This window comes from Zootoca vivipara, chromosome 14 (genome assembly GCF_963506605.1).
Source record: "Zootoca vivipara chromosome 14, rZooViv1.1, whole genome shotgun sequence".
Taxonomy (NCBI): Eukaryota; Metazoa; Chordata; class Lepidosauria; order Squamata; family Lacertidae; genus Zootoca; species Zootoca vivipara.
In genome coordinates, this window is record NC_083289.1 from 21,628,025 (window position 1) to 21,649,688 (window position 21,664).

Genomic DNA, 21,664 nt, shown 5'->3' on the forward strand with positions numbered 1-21,664 from the left:
ATGAATTACCTCTTTTGCAGCCTCCAGCACAGTCTCGCTCGCATAAGGGGTGCTGCTGCTGCTGCTTGATTGCTACCCAGCCCTCACACATGGGTATCTGCAATACTCATCTCTACTTGGGAACAGTTGCCTTAATCCAGGGATGAAAGAGAGGGTGGGATGGCTGTTTTTCAGCTCTTTCTTTTATAATGGGAGCTGAATTTACAAGCAAAATAGGACTGGTATGACTCTATTGCTAATTATCCCCGTAATGACTTCAGCCTATGGCTCTTTTTGTTTTGTTTCAGGGGTTCCTAATTGTTTGCAAAACATGTTCTGAGGTTGGCATCACTTGCCAGAACTTGCTCTGGAAGCTTTCCTTTCATTTCAAAACTCCCAGATGAGTTCACTTGAACTTGGGTTTTTTTGGGGGGGGGGTTGCGGCTTGATACAGAGCAGCATGTATGTGGGGCCGTCTGCATTTTGAAGAAGGAAGCATTCTAGGATTTTGGTAAAGGGACCAAGTGTGGACTTGGACACCATGGCAGCTTAATTGCAAATGTGGTGGTAGAACACTTTCAGGAATGCACTGCTTGAGACTATAGGTGGAAGAATTTCACAGTATTATTTTTAAACGAACAACAACACTTCCTTGCATGAGAAGGAGGGACCGTTTATTGGTGACTAGAGCAGTTGTTTTGCATGCAGAACGTTCCAGCCTCTTCAGTTAAAAGGCTTTCATGAAGCACGTAATGGGAAAGGTCTCTCTCCCCTGCTCTCTCATTGCCTGAGACCCTGGAAAGCTGCTGCCAGTCAGTGTTGGCCTAGATCAGGAATGGGGAGGTGCCCAGGCCCTTCCCCTCACTGGCCCTGCTCCCTGCCCTACAGGAGTACTTTTGCATGACTGGAAAATGCCCTTGAACCCTGATTCTGTCTTATTCCAACCTGCGGTCCTCCAGATAAATAATAATAATAATAATAATAATAATAATAATAATAATAATAATAATAATAATATATTATTTATACCCCGCCCATCTGGGTGGGCCTCCCCAACCACTCTGGGCGGCTTCCAACTGAATATTAAAAACAGTACAGCATCAAACATTAAAAACTTCCCTAAACAGGGCCGCCTTCAGCTGTCTTCTGAAAGTAGAATAGTTACTTATTGCCTTGACATCTGCTGGGAGGGCGTTCCACAGGGCGGGTGCCACTACCGAGAAGGCCCTCTGTCTGGTTCCCTGTAACCTCAATTCTTGCAATGAGGGAACCGCCAGAAGGCCCTCGGTGCTGGACCTCAGTGTCTGGGCTGAATGGTGGGGGTGGAGACGCTCCTTCAGGTATACAGGACCGAGGCCATTGAGGGCTTTAAAGGTCAGTACCAACACTTTGAATTGTGCTCGGAAACGTACTGGGAGCCAGTGTAGATCTCTCAGGACCGGTGTTATGTGGTCCCAGCGGCCACTCCCAGTCACTAGTCTAGCTGCCGCATTCTGGATTAATTGCAGTTTCCAGGTCACCTTCAAAGATAGCCCCACGTAGAGCGCATTGCAGTAGTCCAAGCGGGAGATAACCAGAGCATGCACGACTCTGGCGAGACAGTCCGCAGACAGGTAGGGTCTCAGCCTGCATACCAGATGGAGCTGGTAGACAGCCGTCCTGGACACAGAATTAACCTGTGCCTCCATGGACAGCTGTGAGTCCAAAATGACTCCCAGGCTGTGCACCTGGTCCTTCAGGGGCACAGTTACCCCATTCAGGACCAGGGAGTCCTCCACACCTGCCCGCCTCCTGTCCCCCCAAAACAGTACTTCTGACTTTTCAGGATTCAACTTCAATCCATTAGCCGCCATCCATCCTCCAACCGCCTCCAGGCACTCACACAGGACCTTCACCGCCTTCACTGGTTCTGATTTAAAAGAAAGGTAGAGCTGGGTGTCATCTGCATACTGATGAACACCCAGCCCAAACCCCCTGATGATCTCTCCCAGCGGCTTCATATAGATATTAAAAAGCATGGGGGAGAGAACGGAACCCTGAGGCACCCCACAAGTGAGTGCCCAGGGGTCTGAATCCCCAGGGATCCCCCACCACCACTTTCTGAACACAGCCCAGGAGGAAGGAGCAGAACCACTGTATGACAGTGCCCCCAGCTCCCAGCCCCTCTAGACGGTCCAGAAGGATGTTATGGTCGATGGTGTCAAAGGCCGCTGAGAGATCCAGCAGAACTAGGAAACAGCTCTCACCTTTGTCCCTAGCTGACCGGAGATCATCGATCAGCGCGACCAAGGCAGTTTCAGTTCCATGGTGAGGCCTGAATCCCGATTGAAAGGGATCCAAATGGTCCGCTTCTTCCAGGCGTGTTTGGAGTTGTTCAGCAACCACCCGCTCAATCACCTTGCCCAAGAATGGTAGATTTGAGAGTGGGTCTATAGATGTTTTTTTAAGAAGCGGTTTAATGACCGCCTCTTTCAGTGGGTCTGGGAAGGCTCCCTCGTAGAGGGAAGCATTCACCACCCCGCGGAGCCCATCGCCCAGCCCTTCCCGGCTCGCTTTTATTAGCCAGGATGGGCAAGGATCAAGGAGACAGGTGGTCGGTTTCACTCGTCCAAGCAGCCTGTCCACATCCTCGGAGGTAACAGATTGGAATTGATCCCATATAACATGACTAGACAGGGCTCTAGCACTCTCCCACCCTGGCCCTGCTCCCACGGTGGAGTCTACCTCCTTCCGAATCTGAGCGACTTTATCTGCAAAAAACTTTGCAAAAGCATTGCAGGAGATCTTGGGGTCCCTACCAGGCCCCAATGATGAAGGTGGTTCCAATAAATTGCGAACCACCTGAAAAAGTCTCCTGCTGCTGTTTTCTGCAGATGCAATAGAAACGGTGAAGAAGGTCTTCTTTGCCGTCGCCATTGCCACTTGGTAGGCTCGATGTTGAGCTCTAACTCGTGTCCAGTCTGATTCAGAATGAGTTTTCCGCCACCGGCGCTCTAGCCGTCTCAGCGATTGTTTCATCACCCTCAGCTCTGGGGAAAACCACGGGGCTGTCTGGGCTCCATGCAATCGGAGAGGGCGCTTCGGAGCCAGACAGTCAATAGCCCTGGTTAACTCCACATTCCAGCGGGCCACCAGGGAATCAGCTGAAAGGCCATCAACATGGGATAAAACATCCCCTACCACTCTCTGGAAGCCAATTGGATCCATTAAGTGGCGGGGGTGGACCATCTGAATCGGTCCCACCTCCCTGCAGAGGGGAAGAGTCGCGGAGAAGTCCAGTTGCACCAGGAAGTGATCTGACCATGACACTTCTTTTGTTTCACTTTTACTTAATGTCAGATCACCAACATCCATAGAGGTAAACACCAGGTCTAAGGCATGTCCGCGGCTATGAGTTGGGCCAGACTTATTCAGGGACAGCCCCATGGCGGCCACGCTTTCCACGAAGTCCCAAGCGGCCCCTTGTAGGTTCGTGTCGGCATGGATGTTAAAATCCCCTAGGACAACCAAACTAGGTGTCTCCAGGAGAACATCCGCCACGACCTGAAGCAGCTCGGACAGGGAATCCTCGGTGCAGCGGGGATGTTGCTGATCTACAGCTCCCATCAACTCCAGCAAACATGGCCAATGGCCTGTTAATGGTATTGTCATTTAGCAACATCTAGATGGCCAACAGGTTGCACACACTTGCTCTTTGCTTGCCTGGGAGGGATGCCTGTGTGTGGAAACCTCTGCCTTTTGTGTGGTTGGAATATAGTCCTCTGTAGAAGTCATATGCATTGTTCCACTTTCTGCCCTAGCCTAGTCAGTGAGGCTGAAATGGGCCAGAAAGACACATAATTAGCCCCATCCAGCATGGAAGGCTGAGTTAGAAGCTGGGGCTGTTTGGAGTTGTAGTCCAAAACACATAGAGGTTATCAGATTGGGGGATGGCTGAATTAGAAGCTCCTGGTGACCAAATGCAGCTTCTTGGTTGCATTTCTTGACTATTCCTAATGTTGTATTGAATATAGTTGGGCAATATGTTTTAGTACTTCTATCAGTATTATATGTTGATAACCAGTAGCAGGGATTGAAAACTTTTGGGCCCTCCAGAACTACAACTCCCTTAGCCCTGGTCAGCATGGCTAAGGATTATGAGAGTTGCAGTTCACATCAAAAAATTTAAAGCGCTATGGTACCACTTTAAACGGTAATGGCTTTCCCCCAAAGAATTCTGGGAGCTGTAGTTTAAGAGTACTGAAAGTTGTTTTGACACAGAGCTATAATACTCAGAGAGGGAACTATAACTGTGAAGGGGAGTAAGGGTCTCCCAATAGTTCTCAACAGCCTTAACAAACTACAGGTTCAGAATTTCTTTGGGGGGAAAACATGACTATTTAAAGTGGCTTTATAGTACTTCAAATGTATAGTGAATGTGGCCCTGGAGGGCTAGAGATTCCCTCCTCCTCACTTACAGCTTGACACAGTACAGAAGATTTAAAAATGACTCCTACCCCCAAATTGTACACTTTCTGCTCAAACCATTTTGCATTAACAGAACTATAGAGAGAAACGAAAAGTAGAAAAGGAGTTACCGTATCTTTCAGACATTTTGATGTGGAGCTGTATATCAGGCATGTAATTTACACATAAATGGTCTCTGGTACCAGGTCTGAGATGTACTGCCAAACCCCACTTTGTGTGTTTGAGCTTGGAGACGCTGCTTCAGTTAGGCTTCTCTTTTTCAAAAAAACAAAAACAGCCCTGGGTTTGTTTCTCCCTGGGACACAAACCTGCCTTGTTAGGAAATCGGCAAAGTTTGGGAGCCCACAATACCTCGCATAGCTCTGCACACAGCAACAAAGTGTAAAAATGGGGCCCTCGGCACAAACAAGCAGTGGAGCGATAAATATAGAATACCGTCTCAATTCCACTTTCATTAGTCATGGACGGACAGTTGAGAGTTTAATAAACTTATAAGGAATATTGAAACAGCTTTGCATTTAAAGCAACTCATCAAGTGTTTAAAGTTGGTGTGTTTTTTAAATGCATATGAGGGTGCCCTTCCTTTTTTGAGGACATCGTCACGAGAAATGTGGATTAATGGAGATGAAAAAATATTGATAAAAGATCTGTTCTGTACAAGAGCGTGCTTTCTTTGCTTTCTCTCACACACATATACACACTGTCCTTTTCCCTTCCCAATCTCTTCTGGTAAACACCAAATGATATGTCAGCCTTATAGCAATGTTAAACATTACACCTGGTGGAATAATTTTTCTGTCGCACGTTTCAAGTTGTTAACCTCGGCTGCCCTTAGAAGAGGCCTTCAGTCTCCAGTATCTTTTCCTTAGTCGGGGAGAAGTCTGCTCACAGCTAGGGGTCTGTTTTTGAGAATCATTTGCCATGTGGCTTGCTGCTTAAATGTTTTGGGTGGGCGACAGCATAGCTGTAGGCTGTGGCGAGGTGGCTGGCTGAGAGTTAGCATAGCTTGGGTGTGGCAAACCTTTGGCCCTCTAGATTTTGCTGGACTACAACTCCAGTCAGTCCCAGCAAGTACCGTATGGCCAATGGCAAGGGATGATGGGAATTGTTATTTCACTTAAAGCTCACTTCCCACGAGCCATCCGGAAGCAATTTACAATACAAAGGCTGAATATATTAAAAAATATATAAAAATAAAATAAAAGAGCTGAATATATAAAACAGCTGAATATATAAAAAACAACTTTCAAATATTCAAAATACATTTGGGATGTCACCTCCCACCCCATCCAAGGATCTGTCACTTGCCCTGGCAAAAGATGAATTTTTGGAACTTATTAAGAAAAACCCAATAATACTGTATTTAGCAATATATAACTCTGTATGGAATTTGTTAGTGCAAATATTTATAGTGTCTATTATCCCCCCCCCCCAAAAAAAATACAGAGGTCCCTCAACTTACGAATTACTTGACATCTGAAGTTTTCGACTTAGGAATGGAACAAATGGCCGCACGCTTACAAATTTTTTCTACATCCGAACGGAAACTGCTGGCGGTTTTAAATGCGGTTTCCTCGACTTGCGATTTTTTTAATGTGATTTCCTCAACTTACAAATTTTTCCTAATATTTTTTTCCTATGGGAATCCACTTTTCGACTTACAAAATTTTCGACCTACGAGTGTGCATTCAGAACGGATTAAGTTCGTAAGTCGAGGGACCCTGTATTTGAAGTGTTGCTTTAGGTTAGGTTCTTAACTTTATTATTTTAAGCTTTATAAAATAAAGCACTGTGACATTCTGAAATACTTTGTCTCCAGGAACTTTGGGTTCCATTTAATGATAGTGTTATATGTTTGAATTAATGTTACTAGTGCAATGCTCCGCCAGACTTGTGAACTGCTTGCTGATTGATGTCCAGTTCTAAGACGTTCGGTGCTGCATTGTTCTTTTTCCTCCCCCCCCCCAAGATTTGGTTTTAATATTAATATTTTTATTGTTCTTGTTAAATCCTCAATAGGTTGGTATTTCAACCAGTCACCTCAGTCAATCAATTGAAAGCAAGGCAATTAATTGGCAAGGTTTTTGAAGCTTAATTCGATTAGGGTCTGTATGTATTAGTACAAGTCTCAAATGTAACTCCCCCAACCAGATGTTGTTAATTCTGGAAATGTAAGTGGTAGCAGGAGGGAGGGACTGCTATGTGGGAAGATCCTCAGAATATCTTGGAAGCCTCCGTTGGATAAGAGTGGCTCTGGTAGGATGTAAACAGGGAACATATGGTGGTTCCTGAAATGAATTTGGGTCAAATGTAATTCTTGGATGGTAGACAGCATGCCCTGAGTTGCTGTTGGGACAGCAGAATCTTTCTATGCTCTTTGCAAGTGCAAGCAGTTGTGTGCAAACTCTGGAGTTTAAAGCAAGAGCAGATAATTGCTTGCAGTTCTTAGCACCTGTGAACGACAGTGAGAATGAAAAGCTATAAATAAGGGCCTAGCAGGCGATTACTCCTTCCCCAGCCTGTTCTCCCCTGACCACCACCTTCTTCAAGAAATCTTCTAATTGTGGTTTAATTATCAGGAAGCTAAAGGAAGCCATTCAGTGTTCTCATGCTTGGTGTTATGACGCTTTCCTCCTGTGAGTTCCTCCTCACAGAAGTGTCATGTCTTTTATCCCATAGCTGCCAAGTTATCCCTTTTTAACAGGGATTTTCCCTTATGCTGAATAGGCTTCCTCGTGAGAAAAGTGAAAACTTGGCAGCTATGCTTTTATCCCACCCACCCCATCTCTTTCTTTATTAAGCTGCTCTGGTGAAGAAGAGGATTTACCCAGTGAGGCAGGAGTGGGGAGTATGCAAAGTTAGGCCACATTCAGGGCATTCACTTAAAGCCCTATCATACCACTTTAAACCATCATGGCATCCCCAAAAGAGTTGTGGGAAATGTAGTCTGTTAAGGGTACTGAGATTTAGTAGGAGACGCCATTCCCCTCACAAAACTACACTTCCCACAGTTCCCTGTGAAGAGGGATTGATTGTTAAACCAATGGCTCTTTCCATCTGTCCTTTGTTCAGAAGAGGCTAGGATTCCAATCCTGACATTCAGTTAAATGTGGGCACATTTAAGGGTTGTGTGTGTTCAGTGTAGGAGAGGCCCATTCGGTACAAACAGGAACTGTGTAGGAAGAGCAGATAGCCTCTCATATAATGCGGATTTTTGAAGGGATATTTAAAAGACATTCAACTGGGCACTATAGATGGTACTATTGGGCATCCTGGCACCCATAGGTGCCATGTTGATAACCTCTGATTTAAGAAATTTAAAATGCACTGAATGAATACAGTGGTACCTCGCAAGACGAATGCCCTGCAAGACGAATGTGTCTTGTGATCTAATGGTGATTCACAAGACGAATTCGTTTTGCGAAAAATTCGGCTTGCGAATCGCAGTTTCACATAGGAATGCATTGGAAATTTAAATAATGCGTTCCTATGGGCAAAAAAAGAAATTTCAATGCATTCCTATGGGAAACCGCGATTCACAAGACGAATTTTTTGCAAAACAAATGTACTCGCGGAATGAATTAAATTCGTCTTGCTAGGCACTACTGTACAATAATGTGTTCTGAAGGGCAATTTCTGTCGGATGATGTCAAGCAGATAGTTAGAAAACACATTTTAAAAGCCTCTTCCAAGATTTAATACGAGTTACTATTTCCAAGTTCCACTTTTTGTGAGTGAAATTAGGCACGTTCATATACACAGCTCATATACAAATGCATAAGTCATATACAAATGCTCATCACCTTCTGAATTCCCTTCTTGAGACAAAAGTTTTGTTGAAGTACTCAATTGGATGGGGATTTGTTTTAATTTTGGGGTTTGTGGGAAGGATAGGGCTTGGCGAGAGCAAAGGGAAGACTTGACTATCATTTTACAAGAAAGGGAAGAATATTTCTTTTAAAAACTAAAAAGAAAAAAAAAAGAAAACCACCACACTTGGCAACTCTGTGTCTGCCCGCGTGCGACTGGCTCCCTGCCAATCTTGGCGGAGGCTGTGGCCTTCGCTTGCCAGGCGTCTTACGCTGCTGGCTACGTTTCTTCATTCCCTCCAACTGACTGTTTATTCACCTGATTGTTCTGTTTCAGCCTCGGTGAAGTCATGGCGACCTTTTGAGGCATTCCAGAAAACTTAGTGTGTTTGCTCTGTTATGCTTCGACAAAATAATTTACGGAGAGGACTTCCCACGACACAGTCTTGTGTTCAAAAGACAGTAGTATGGTCCCCCTAATACTGAAACTGCCCCCTTTTTTCTTTTAAATAATTTACTTTTTTTTAGGAATGTGAGAAATTGCTTCATTTGTATGTTTTCCCTTCTGTTGTCTGCTCTCCTCAGAGTCTCAAGGCAGAGAGGACTCTCTTTATAAACAAAGCAAAACTATATATATTCAACAATAAAAGAGGGGAAGCATCCCATTTGTTTGTTTGTTTGTTTGTTTGTTTGTTCTTATGCATTTATAGCCAAATATTGCTCAAGGCACTGTACATGGACCTCTCCTCCACCCCCATTCCATTTAATCTCCACAACAGTCCTCTGAGGTGGGTTAGATGGAGAGGCAGTGACTAACCCTAGGTCACCCAGTGAGCTACATGGCCAGGTGAACCTTGATCTCTCACATCCTAGTCCAAACACAAACCAATACACATAAATTAACCTCACATACATTTCAAAGTAACATTTTTTTTCTTTTGCATTTTCCATTCATAGCCATCCTTTTTCTGAACTATTTTTTTTATAACACAAGAGTAGCCCACTCCAACACCTGAAGTATTAAATTGTCTTTTTTACATAAGCTGTTAACTGACTCTTCTTGATAATTATCCTCACTGGCAATTAATCAAGCTCAGTTCCCAGATATTTCTGCTCTGTCGGTTTGCAGGTACTTTCCTGTGTTTTGCCATATAATAGCCTTGTTATAGTCCAAACCTGCAGAATCTGGATCTTACTCCTATTAGGGGGACTTTCAAATCACCTGTTACTTGAGCCTTCTAACTAGAGACAGAATGGCTTCATAATAAAATAAATATTTCAAGGCACGTACTGAAAAGCATTTTCTCGAAGAGAGTGTTAAGACGAAGACTAGTGGTCTAAAGTTAACACAAATGGGCTGCAGCTCCGCTGAAGAGCTGTGTGCAGACAATCCCAGGTTCATTCCCCAGGGAGGGCTGCGAATGTCCACTCTGAAATGCTGGGGAAAGTTGCAGGAGATTGCCCATGTCCTGCTTGTGGTCAAGCCATTGTGGAAAGCAGGATGCTATACTAGATGGGCTTTTGGTCTACTCTAGTAAGGACTCTCTTGTGTACTTAAAATGATAAAAGGGCAAAAATCGAGGCCAGGAAACCAGAGGGGCTCGGTATAAACGCAGCTTGTGTTAGAAACAGCCTGTTCTGATTGTATTGTAGCTTTTTATGCTTTCTGAAACATGAGTGATGCAAGAGAACCTTGTGTAACTGTGCTCTTCAGCTCATTGATGCCAGATTAGTTTGGTGAGATGGTGTGGATGACCCATGCAGTGTTGTAGGTTTTTGTTTTCATTTGCAAATCACCCTAAATAAGTGTGCATCAAGGTACATAATATTTCTAGGTATCACAAGCTGAGCTCTAAAGGCATGGTATATATGCATGTGTCTGCGGCTTTGCTTGATATCCTTGTGTAAACGGGAAATCTTGTTACCATACTAAATCTTACGTTTTGGCACCCGTGGGGAGCAGCAATCCATCTGTTTGCAAGACGCGCTGTCTGGAGCTGCTAATGAAATCCCTTAATAGCCTTGGAGACTTCTAATATTTACGTACACTGAGCTGAGGCACAGCCCACTGCAGGCTAGCAAATCTGGCATCCAAGCAGAGAGTCCTTATGATGTCAGGTTAACACCGGTTGACTTATTTAAACTACTCGTTCAAAGTAATACTGCGAATGGTCATTTACTATCTTTAGCTGAAGACAAAAATAAGAAAACTCGCAGCCGGCTAAGGCTGCTGTGATGTCATGCAGTGTTCGCTAACAGCTCTGAACTGCTTGAGCGGGGAAATGTCAGCAAAAGAATGTTGTTAGGCTGTGTAACTTCTGTGAGGCAAGTGAAAGGGTTGAAACTGTAGCGCAGCGTTCAGACTCCTGCTTTGCAAGCCGAAGGTTCCTAGGTTCTTTCCTCGAAACCTGTCCCATGGGTGGGTGGGGGGCGACTGGGAAGAGCTGGGGGGCAGTTAGAGAGCCCCAGGTGACTGCATTCAGCTCCTGGGCCTGAGATTCCCCGCCCCTGTGCCATTGTTTGGGTTGCGTTTATGCCTTATAATGTGCCCCTTATTTATGCTGCTTTGCTCTTTTTCCTCCTCCTTACAGTGTGCCCCAGCTCATGTGGCAAACATGCTTGTACTGACCAAAATGAATGTTGCCACCCGGAGTGCTTGGGAAGCTGTACGGCCCCAAACAACAACTCTGCATGTGTGGCTTGTCGCAACTACTACCACGATGGGACCTGCGTCGCCACCTGCCCGCTCAATACGTACAAGTTTGAGGGCTGGCGCTGCATCACGAAGGAGGCCTGCTCCAAGGTGGCCTTGGAACACTTCGACTATGACAGCTTTGTGATTCATGACGATGCGTGTGTGTCCGACTGTCCTCCTGGATTTGTGCGCAATGATACTCAAAGGTAACACACACACACACACACACACACACATTGCAAGTTGCTGTATTCTTTGAGGAACAGAATTGGAGAAAGACTATTCAGACATGGAGGATATTGCAGTAGAACACCTGTCCCGTTTTCTAATATTCCGTTAACAATGCAGTACCTTTTTTTTATTATGGAGGTGTGGCTTTTTGATCAATGTACCAACTATTTATGTGCGGACCAGGGGTGGCCCATCCCGTTTAGCTGCCTGAGGCGCAACAGAAAGATGCAACCCTATGCTCGCACTGCACTGCACACCCACACCCCTTGCCACACCTCTCGAAGCCTCACTTACTGGGGTTGCACAGCTACTGCTTCTGGGTTCTGACAAGATCACATGACAGATTTTTGTCACAGACCTCTGGAGGTCTCTGTGATTTTGCAGAATTCTCACGAGATCTCGCTGGGAGCCACTGCAGCCACTTTGGCAGTGGAGGTGGGCCTGGAAACGCCACTTGAATTCTGCTACCTGAGATGGCTGTGTCAGCCCTCGGTGATGGGCAGGTGTGTGCACAGAAACTAGACTTTTTTTATTGCAGGAACATAACAGGGTTGGAGTAAGATGAGGGTCTTTTGTTATTTCCCTGGGAAGAGGGTTTGACTGTTAAACCACCTTAAGGAACTTCAGCTCTCTGAGGAGAAGGGGGGGGACTCCTAACCACTATCAGCACCCTTAAAAACACTACAGCTCCCAGGATTCTTTGAAGGAATCCATGACTGTTAAAAGCGGTGTAGTAGTGCTTTAAGCGTGTTGTGCCCACGAGGCAAGTTGAACAACACGGACAGGTATTCTTCCACTGCAGATCAACTTATTGTGCGCAGACTACTTCTGCGTTGCAGTCAATGAGTAATGAAAATCTGTGTGAACTTGCCCCTAAATCCCTTTGGCATTGTAGCATGTGTTTCATTTATAAACCTTTGGCCAAAGGGCTTGGGTGACAAATTCCGGAGGGATGACCATGTTAGTCTGTTGCAGCAAAAAGAGACAGACTAACTTAATGGGTCAGAAGTGAGCCCAGAATCTTACTTTGTTGGGTGCCATAAAAATAAAACTTTGGCATTCTCATGAGTGGATGGTTACATAAATAAATACCATCCTTCCTCTTGAACTTTTTTTAAAAAAATGTTCTGTGGAGTGTTTGCCTTTATTTGTTCAGGGATTTCATTTCCTGTTGACATCTGACTTCTTACTTATGTTAATTTATCCAAACAAACCTTCCTCTGGCCCCCCAAAGAGTTCCTACTTTATATACAGGTGCAAAGTACTGATCTTTGCCCCTAATTAGAAGCCCAGTGTTTACTGGGGAAAGTTTTTTTCCTTGCTGCCTCTGTCTGCTTGAGTTTTCAGGCGATTAAAAACACTCATAAAAAGCATAAGCTCTTTATCTGAGCCTCTGTGTGGCAATGGAGAAGATGGGAAGTGGTGAATTGAAAGCCAATGAAATTTGTAGTGTCCCCTCCTCCCTTCACCACTTGCCTTCCCATGATTAGCACTAATAGCTGCAAGGGAAGGGTTGGTAATTATTGGTGTGTTTACTTTTAATGGTTTCTGGCATGAACCAACAGGGCCATGTACTGAGAGCGCTTGAAATAAGTGTGAGGATCATTCAATCATTGGGCTGTTTTTGTTTTTTTGAATGTATTCTTTGTTTTTATGTTGTAACCTGAGACCTGCGGGTATAGGGCGGTATACAAATTAAACAAACAAACAAATAAATTTGCATGCTGCTTTTCCAAAGTTCAAACCATGCTCAAGGTGGCTTACAACATATAAAACATTACATAATTCCAAACGTAGCAATAATAGTCAGAAACAATAAACAAAACATCAAAAAGTACACAGCCAAATTGGACAATTTCCACATAAACCGTAAGATCTGAAATAAAAGTTACAAAAAATTAACAGCAACAACGTACCCACACCCCGCCACCCAGCAACGCTGCCTCCTAAACAATGTCCCAGCCCAAGATTCTGTTCAGCAGCCTCAGCTTGTGTAGCTGGAGTCAGTCAGAGCCCCACCCTCCCAGGCCAGGTGGGAAAAGGCCTGCAAGGCAGGGAGCAGTTCTTCCGGGACTGGAGTATAGTCATTGTGGGAATAGCTGACTTGAAGAATCTCCATGTAGCTCATAAAACAGAGAAGAGTCATTTCTCTGTCCCCAAGGAGCTGGCAGTAGAAATAAGAGCAGCCTTGCTGGAGCAGAGCAGAGTTCCATCTGGTCCAGCGTTCTAATATCACGTTGGTCAAGGAGATATCTCTGGGAGACCCAAGAGCTGGACATTATCATCTTCTTCATCATTATTATCCACATTTGTTAATTAATTGCCTTCTAAACCATTGTCTCAAGGCAATTTACATCAAAAAAAAAAGCTGATGGCAATTTGTCCCCACAAGGAACCAAACCACTGTGTCCTGCACCAGCTGCTGCAGCCTCCTGACCAGCCCTAAGTGTAGCCTTGCATAGAACATATTGCAGCAACCCAACCACGAGCTTCTCAGTGCAGAGAAAATTGTGGCCAAACTATATCCCTATCCAGGAACATCCATAGCAAAAGTGTTCTCCTACATACTGCCTTTCTCTCTCCAATATTGAAGGTAATATAGCCATCATGACTAAAAGCCATTACCTACCTATATTACCATCATGACTAAAAACTGGCGGCTTATGAGAAGGTGACCCTCTATAAAGTCGGGAGAGACTGGAAGTTCTCAAATATATGGACTTCTTGCCCAGTTTTATTTGCTTGAATGTCCCACCACTTCCTCCTCCCCCTCCTCTCTCCCCCCTCATTAAATGTGCACACAGAACATAATTGTTTTGATTTATTTTTGTTTATCTTGTGTTGTTTGACTATTGTTTTGCTTTTTCCTTGGGGAAGTTCAATTAAAAAAAAAACCATTGATTGAAAAATGGCAGGTTTTTGCTGATCATTTGTTGCCCATCTCTCCTGACAGCATGTTCTGCAGCCCTTGCGAAGGACCCTGCCCCAAGGTGTGCTCCTTTGAAAAGACGATAACCATTGACTCTGTCACGTCAGCAGAGTTGTTACAAGGATGCACAGAAATCAAAGGGAGCCTCGTTATCAACATTCGCCGTGGAAGTAAGAAGCAGTTTCTGTTCACTTGCTTGCTTGCACATGTTTGTGTGTGTGTGTGTGTGTGTGTGTGTGTTTAATCACCACCAGTCCTATTTTTCTAGAAAATGTAGATGAGCTTCTCCCTGGCTCTCTTAGAATGGCAGTGGCGCCTACCTGAGAGGTGCCGGAACTGAGCTCCTGTGAGCTCTGGCCAAAGAAAAGCTCCGATCAACACTGCTGTTGTTTGAGAAACGTCTCCATTTTGGACACCTTGCAAATAATGCAAGCTTCTTCTTTTTTTAAAAAAAAAAAAGTTTTCCCTTTTTAATGGTATATTTTTATTTCTTTATAAAAAGCAACAAGCTATGCAGAAGGATGGTAACGTAGTCCTTTAAAAGAAATGGAATAATGTTTGCTTGGTAGAATGCAGGCCATTTGGGAGAGCTACTTGCTAAAGCAGGCATTGGGAGGGAGGGAGGAAAGGAAGCATCCTTCAAACAGTAGGCAGACTGCAGGCAAGTTGAGTCTCCTGCCCTCTCCACTGGCATTGACTTCCCCCTTTCATCTCTGCATTACAACACCTCCTGCCTCACCAGCAGAGTTTCTCTAATAATTACAGGGACTTCCCGCCTTCCTCCATTGCGTCAGTAAGGAAAATGAGAAGATTCCTCTTGCCTGGAGTGCCTTAGCCAAATGGCCAGGGAGCATATTTAGCATTTCCATTTGGATTGTTATTGGGAACCCGAAATCTGCAAGCTTGCTTATGGGCAACTTTTCAGCTTGTAGCAAAGTTTCTAGCTCTCATGAGTGGTAGAATGGTTTGGTAATCTCTTGAATCATATTGTACTTTAACTTTTAATGTATTGCTTATATATTCAAAGCTTACTATTTCGTTTACCGGTATTATTTAAATTGTCTAGGCCAGTGCAGTAAATTTGATGATGATGGAAAACTACATTGTGCTTACCTTACCTGGTCTACCTCTGTTTATTTGGCTTCCCACCATGAATATAAGTATTTGGAAGTTTGATTGTTGAAACAGAATAAATAAAATGTGTATTAAAAGTGCATGCATATATATATATATATATATATATATATATATATATATACGCACGCATATGCGCCGATACGATAAATCCACATAGTTATTACAGTTGAATTTTTAGTTTGATCTGGGTAGAATGGCCTTCACCAAACCACTGTACAGGTGCCTACAAATCCCATACATCCCAGCCACCGTTAGAATTCAGTGGTTTATGATGATGGGAATTTTAGTCCAAAACATCCAGAGGGCACCAAATTGGGGAAGGCTGGAGTAGATTATATAGTGTGGAGAGAAGCTCTGAGCGGTGGATGAAGAACCTATTTTGTTCCACAGTTGTTCAGACAATTACTGCCTCTTCTTAGATAAGGGAAATGAATTCACAGTATGACCTTGGAGGGGGGGATACTGAGATAAGGGCAACATTCACAACCATATATTTAAAGCACCATGATACCACTTTAAACAGTCATAGCTTCCTCCAAAGGATTCTGGGAGCTGTAGTGTGCTTGCCATAATTCCTGACATCCCCTTTCTTTTGAAAGAAAGAAAGGACACATTTTCCAACTTCAACCCTCTCTCTCTCTCTCTCTCTCTCTCTCTCTCTCTCTCTCTCTCTCTCTCTCTCTCTCTCTCTCTCTCTCTCTCTCTCTCTCTCTCTCTCTCTCTTCCCTCCCAGCCTCCTCCCGAAAAACAAAGCAAAAATCCACCACCCCCAGCGTCTTCAAGAGCTTCTTCTTCTTCTTCTTCTTCTTCTTCTTCTTCTTCTTCTTCTTCTTCTTCTTCTTCTTCTTCTTCTTCTTCTTCTTCTTCTTCTTCTTCTTCTTCTTCTTCTTCTCTTCCTCCTCCTCTTCCACCAGGGAGGAAATAAAGGGAGATTCCCATTTGAGGTGCCCCCACACACACTTTGGGAGGGTGGGACTGAGCAAATAGCTCCTAGGCAAGTAGCCACAGGTGCCCTGTTCCCTTTTAGCCAGGCTCCTCGCCTCCTGCTCTGCATCCTGGAAAGGGGAGCAATTGCCCCCCTCGAGGCAGCAGCTGCGGCAGCTTTGAGAAGGTAGCACAGCGGCTCTTGAGATGGGAGGAAGGCAGGGACAAGATAACTGAGTTGTCTTTATTTTCCTCTCTGGACGGCTGGTGGGTCTCGGGGCTGCTCTTACCCTCTTTCCACCGTCCTCCGTGTTCCCCTCCTCCCCCTCAGTTTTGGGCTGCTGCGCATGGGGAGGCGGGGGGCACAAGCACGCTTTGGGTCTCCCACATAAGGGGGGGGGACATTCTTTCCACTGCTCAGCGGGGGGGGGGGAACTGGGGGGGGGAGCCTGGGTTGTCATGTGTATGGGAAATTCCGGACATCTCTTAAAATTCAAAATTTCCCCCAGGACGTCATTTTAGGCTTCCGATTTCATGACATGCCTGGAATTTTTCGGACATATGGCATGCCTAGAACCGATTCTCATCCCAGAGCTGCAATTCCCAGAGTTCTCTGTGAAAATTGGATTGATTGCTAAACCACACTGGGAATTGCATAACTGGGAGGAGAATAAGAATCTTCTAACAACTCTCAGTACCCTTAACAAACTATAGCTCCCAGAATTCTTTGGGTGGGGGAAGCCATGACTGTTTAAATGCGGTATCATAGTACTTTAAATTTGGCCTATGTTTTCAAATCAAATATGGGAACAAAGAGCTGCTGCCGTTTAGAAGCTTGTGGTGTTTCTTTTTTCCCCTTGTTTCTCTTTTAGTTTTTTTTTTAATGTAAGGATGCATTTTAATGTTGGCACCTCCTATCGCATAGACGTTGGGTGGCACGTCTGTGGATTAAGGTATTTGCCCACTGGCAAAGTTTTTCCTGCAGTGTACATGATGCCCTCTTTAAATACTGGCGCCGAAGCTTCCATTTCTGCCCTCCCTGGTGCCATGAGCTGGCCTCACCAAGTACATGTCTTAACAGAATACAAGTGCTTAGTTAACGATTCGTCGGGGTAGTGAATCATACTCTGGGAAGATTCCAACCAATGCTAAACTCTTCTTCTTTTTCTTGAAATGTGTGATTTGTCTTTATTATAAACAAGCAAGGAAGAATCCAGAGAGGAACACCATAATTTTGTCTGTTTCATGAAGCCACATTTCTGCTGAACATTTAAAGGCACCATAATCCTATATAATAAAGTCCCTGTGTCTCTGCGTCCAGTCCCTGTGTCCGCGCTACTGCGCACGTGCCCCAGGGACACAGGGATTGGACGCACACTTGCGCGCGCTCCCCCCCCGCCTACCGTTTACCTGCGGCCGCCAACCGCTGCTCCCGGCTGCTCCCCCCGGCAACTAGCAGCAAGCGGGCGTTGCACACGCGCTCTCCCACCCCACCCCGGCCGCTCTGCTTTGACCTTTCGGTCTCCGAAGCCCCGTCTCATGCTGGAGGTGTGCGGCGAGGCGGTGGGGGAGAGAAGCGCTCCTCCCCCCCCACCGCTGCCTTGCCGCGCACCGCCGGCATGGGACGGCGCTTCCTCGGCGAAGGCAAGCAAGCAAGTGGGCTGTCTACCCGCTTGCCTTCGCCGAGGAAGTGCACGCTGCCGCTTCGACTCGGCAGCAGCAGCGCTTCCTCGGAGAAGGCAAGCAGGCAGACAGCCCACCTGCTTGCCTTCGCCGAGGAAGCCGAAGGGGCAGCCGAAGTCACACTGCAGCCATTTTGGAACTGGGCAGAGCTGCATCAAAAGTCGCTTCTGAGCATGCTCCGCCCTGTTCCAAAATGGCCGCCGCACCAGAATAAACCGGGGGGAAACAAAAAAATCCGTTCTTTCAGCTGGGAACAGCTGGAAAAACGGGGGTTTCCCAGGGAATACGGGAGAATTGCTCCCTGCCTCCTGCCCTACCAGCCCCAATGGGATCCAGCCTCCATTGATTACAACTTTGTTTCCCTCTTGATAGCATTTTCACACCTTTTGAAACAGAACTTTAAATTCTGCCTCATGTTGACTGTTAAGTTAGTTCATCGTTTGTCTTAACTGGATCTGCAAGAACAAAACGTCCAAGATAAGAGAGGCAGTTAAAAGCTATAATTTTGGGGGGGGGGATGACATTCCTTTTGGCCTGAGTCATGATACAGCCCTAGAAATACCATAATTTTTCCCCTCTATTTATTTCCCTAAAGCAAAGCTTGTGGGAAACCTAAACTCAAAGAAGTGATAAGCAGCTTTCTTAAAAGTGCTGTAGAGAATCTGTACTCCATTTAGTCTCCTGTTGTAAACATGGACCGACTATTCTCCTTATCCTAATGGTACAGGAATAGGGAGGGCTAGTCTGGATGTCAGCTTTGAGTCCAGGCCTATGGTTTTTTGCCTGTATGATGGAATTCTGTAGAAAGAGGCTACTAAAGCGGTCAAACCAGTCTCTTGGTTAAATGAATAGCTATAGGATATCTCTTTGCATGATTAAAGAGTACAGGCAACTAGTTGCCATAGAAACTACTGTGCTGGAGATGCATCCAGAAGGCAGGACTTCCCCTGCCTCATGCCCTGGCTATAGGTGGTATCCCTGGTATGTGTAGGAGAACAATGTCTGGGCTAGTCCGATGTGGGCCTGGAGGTGGGCAGACACAGCATCCACAGCTATGGCTTTCAGGGGCCTAGAAACCTAATGAGGAAACAAGTACTATTGGCACATTAATGACCTGAATCGTCTTTTGTTCTGCTTGTATGTATGTGTAAATAAAGCCATATCTCGCAAAGAGAGCACAGACTCCAGTGAACTTTATTCCAAGGAAACAAAACCTGGAGTATGCTCTGGCACCCCTGAAATCTCTCGCTTCTCAGAGATTTTTGGGTGTGTGTGGGTGACACTAATTTGTTTGGAAACCCAAACACTCCTTGGGAGAGTTATCTAGGTGAAGCTTTCTTAGCACAGGGAGTCTGTTGGGAATCTGTTGGCGCTTTATCAGAAGGTTGGCGCTTTATCAGAAGAGTGGAAATCCTACCATTCCAAATTACCCAATGAAGCTAAGTTGTTTTGGCAGTCCTGGACCTACTTCCAAAGGAAGTATTACTTCTCACCATGCGTAACTAACTTAAAAGAGACCACCACTACAGAATGGGATGATGGTCATAAGTTTAGAGGCCATTAAACACAGATTAGACAAATTAATGAAGACCATGAGAGCCAACCTCCAAGAGTCGCAAACCTCTGGATAACTAAAGTTTCTGACCAAATTGGTGATGGGCATTGACCACTATGTCCTGTGTTTGAGAAGAGCCTTACTGGATCAGGCCAGTGGCCCATCTAGTCCAGCATCCTGTTCTCACAGTGGCCGACCGGATGCCTATGAGAAACCCACAAGCAGGACCTGAGCGCAACAGCAATTCTCCACACTTGCTATTCCCAACAACTGGTATTCAGAGGCATGCAGCGTCTGACAGTGGAAGTAGAACAATAGCCATTGTGGCTCTTGGCTATTGAGAGTTATATCCTCCCTGAATTTGTCTAATCCTAAATTGAGTTTACGGACCTTACATTTTAGAGAAGACCCTGCTTATTTCTCTAGCACAACTTGCATAGCTTGAGGTTCCGGGGGCAGAGGTTCTCAGCGGGATGTTTTCTGTTAGCATTAGTATGGTAAAATTTACGTCTGTCATGGAGCCTAACAGGAGCTGTGGCTTCCTGTATGTTTAAATTTACAACTGCATCAGAAACTCTTGCCAAAGCATTGGCTGTTGAAAGCTCAGAATCCGACGCTGGCACTAGCAGGGTGCATTCATAATGAAGGGAAGGCCATCCGTACTGGCCAGAAACTGACGGTGTAAAATTGTAGCGGTATCTTGTTTTGCGTTCCATTTGCCTTGTGTTCGTAGGTAAATCATAAAGGTTGGACTGCTGAACAAGGAACCTGTATTTAATCAGAGAAGGCAATCATTAGTATTCTGATTGGGGCCAATGTGCAAAGGGAAGCTTCTGAAACTAGTAGTTTTTCTCCAACTCTTCTTTCAGGCAACATTGCCTCGGAACTGGAGAACTTGATGGGCCTGATAGAAACAGTGACTGGCTATGTGAAGATCCGGCATTCCCATGCACTGGTGTCCCTCTCATTTTTGAAGAATCTCCGCTATATTAACGGAGAGGATCAGCTGGAAGGGTAAGCATTTAATTGCCATGTAATGATGTTCTTGTTTCCACTATTTCTTCTGAAAACAGTGCCATTGGAGATACGTTCTTTGGCATACACACACACACACGTGGTGGTCTCTCAGTGGTCATGTGCTTGTGGAAGAGGCAAAATTTTCTGTTGGAATGGAAAGAGTACCAGCCATGCAGCAACTAGTTAGTGGTGGCACCATCAATATTATTAAGCCTCCCCACTCCAGCTTCTCACCTGGCTTTCCCAAATACATCTACCCAGCCATGAGGCCTAGAAACTTGCTTTAAAAGACCTACACTGATGTTTCTGTACCACTGCAGCATCCTGTATTATTTACGCTGTCTTAAATAACGGCCATGCATGTGAGGCAGAGGTCTTTTGAGATATTTTACTCACTATTTCATGTGTTCTGACCCCACTCCTTGTGGTCTCAAACCACAGGGTGATTTCCACCTTTGCACCATATGCGTGCAACAACATTTATCAGTAGTGGAGGGGAGACAGCATGTCAGAATCTTGCAGGTTGTGGTTGTTTTTGTGGCAGTGGAGTTTGTTTGGGAAATTGCTGTGTATGTTCTCTTTCTCTATGCTCTCTCTCTCCCCCCCCCCCAATTCCTTTTGGATTTAAGCTGTGACAGCAGTTAATAAACACAGATTTGGGGAAAACAGTTTGTGAACAAGGTGGTAGCAAGGTCATGGGAAAGGCACTGTATGTGTCTGATTTCTGATTTATCAGGTCTGAAAGGATTATGTTACAGCATGAGGGTTTCTTCACAAGCCTCCCTTTTTTCTCAGGCTGTGCTTTGGTGAGCTTTAAATTCTTAAAATTCCACTAAGTGATAGAATAAGCTCGATTCTACACTCGAAAAATCCCACTGTCTCCCTTCCCTGTGAAGATTGCCCTGACGGTGCACATTGAGAGCAGCAACCAAGTACTTTTCTTCTTTCTGCTCCTGGCAAATCCTGGGATCTGCTCTTGTTTCTTGAATAAGGAAAGTGCCTCGCACCAAGGGAGACCATTAGCCCATTTAGCATAGTACTGTCTGCACTGGCTGGCAGCAGCTCTTCAGGGTTTCAGACAGGGGACATTCCCACCCCTACCTGGAGATGCCCGATGACATTTTTCATGTAAGGCAGATTCTCTGCCACTGAGCTAAGGCCATTCTCTTAAGACATGGGAGCATTAAAAAAATTGCCTTATACTGAGTCAGACCAGTGGTCCATCCAGCTCAGTATCT

General features: G+C 45.2%; 1 protein-coding gene across 2 annotated transcripts in view; it reads left to right on the forward strand.

Moving 5' to 3' along the window:
* The window catches only part of IGF1R (insulin like growth factor 1 receptor), a 195,289-nt gene that overhangs the window by 121,810 nt on the left and 51,815 nt on the right, over positions 1–21,664 (forward strand). For both annotated transcript variants that reach the window (XM_035131059.2, XM_060282482.1), the window contains exons 3-5: positions 10,847–11,156; positions 14,135–14,280; positions 20,279–20,423. In XM_035131059.2, the coding sequence (XP_034986950.1) occupies positions 10,847–11,156; positions 14,135–14,280; positions 20,279–20,423 (601 nt within the window). The remainder of the gene's footprint in view (positions 1–10,846; positions 11,157–14,134; positions 14,281–20,278; positions 20,424–21,664) is intronic.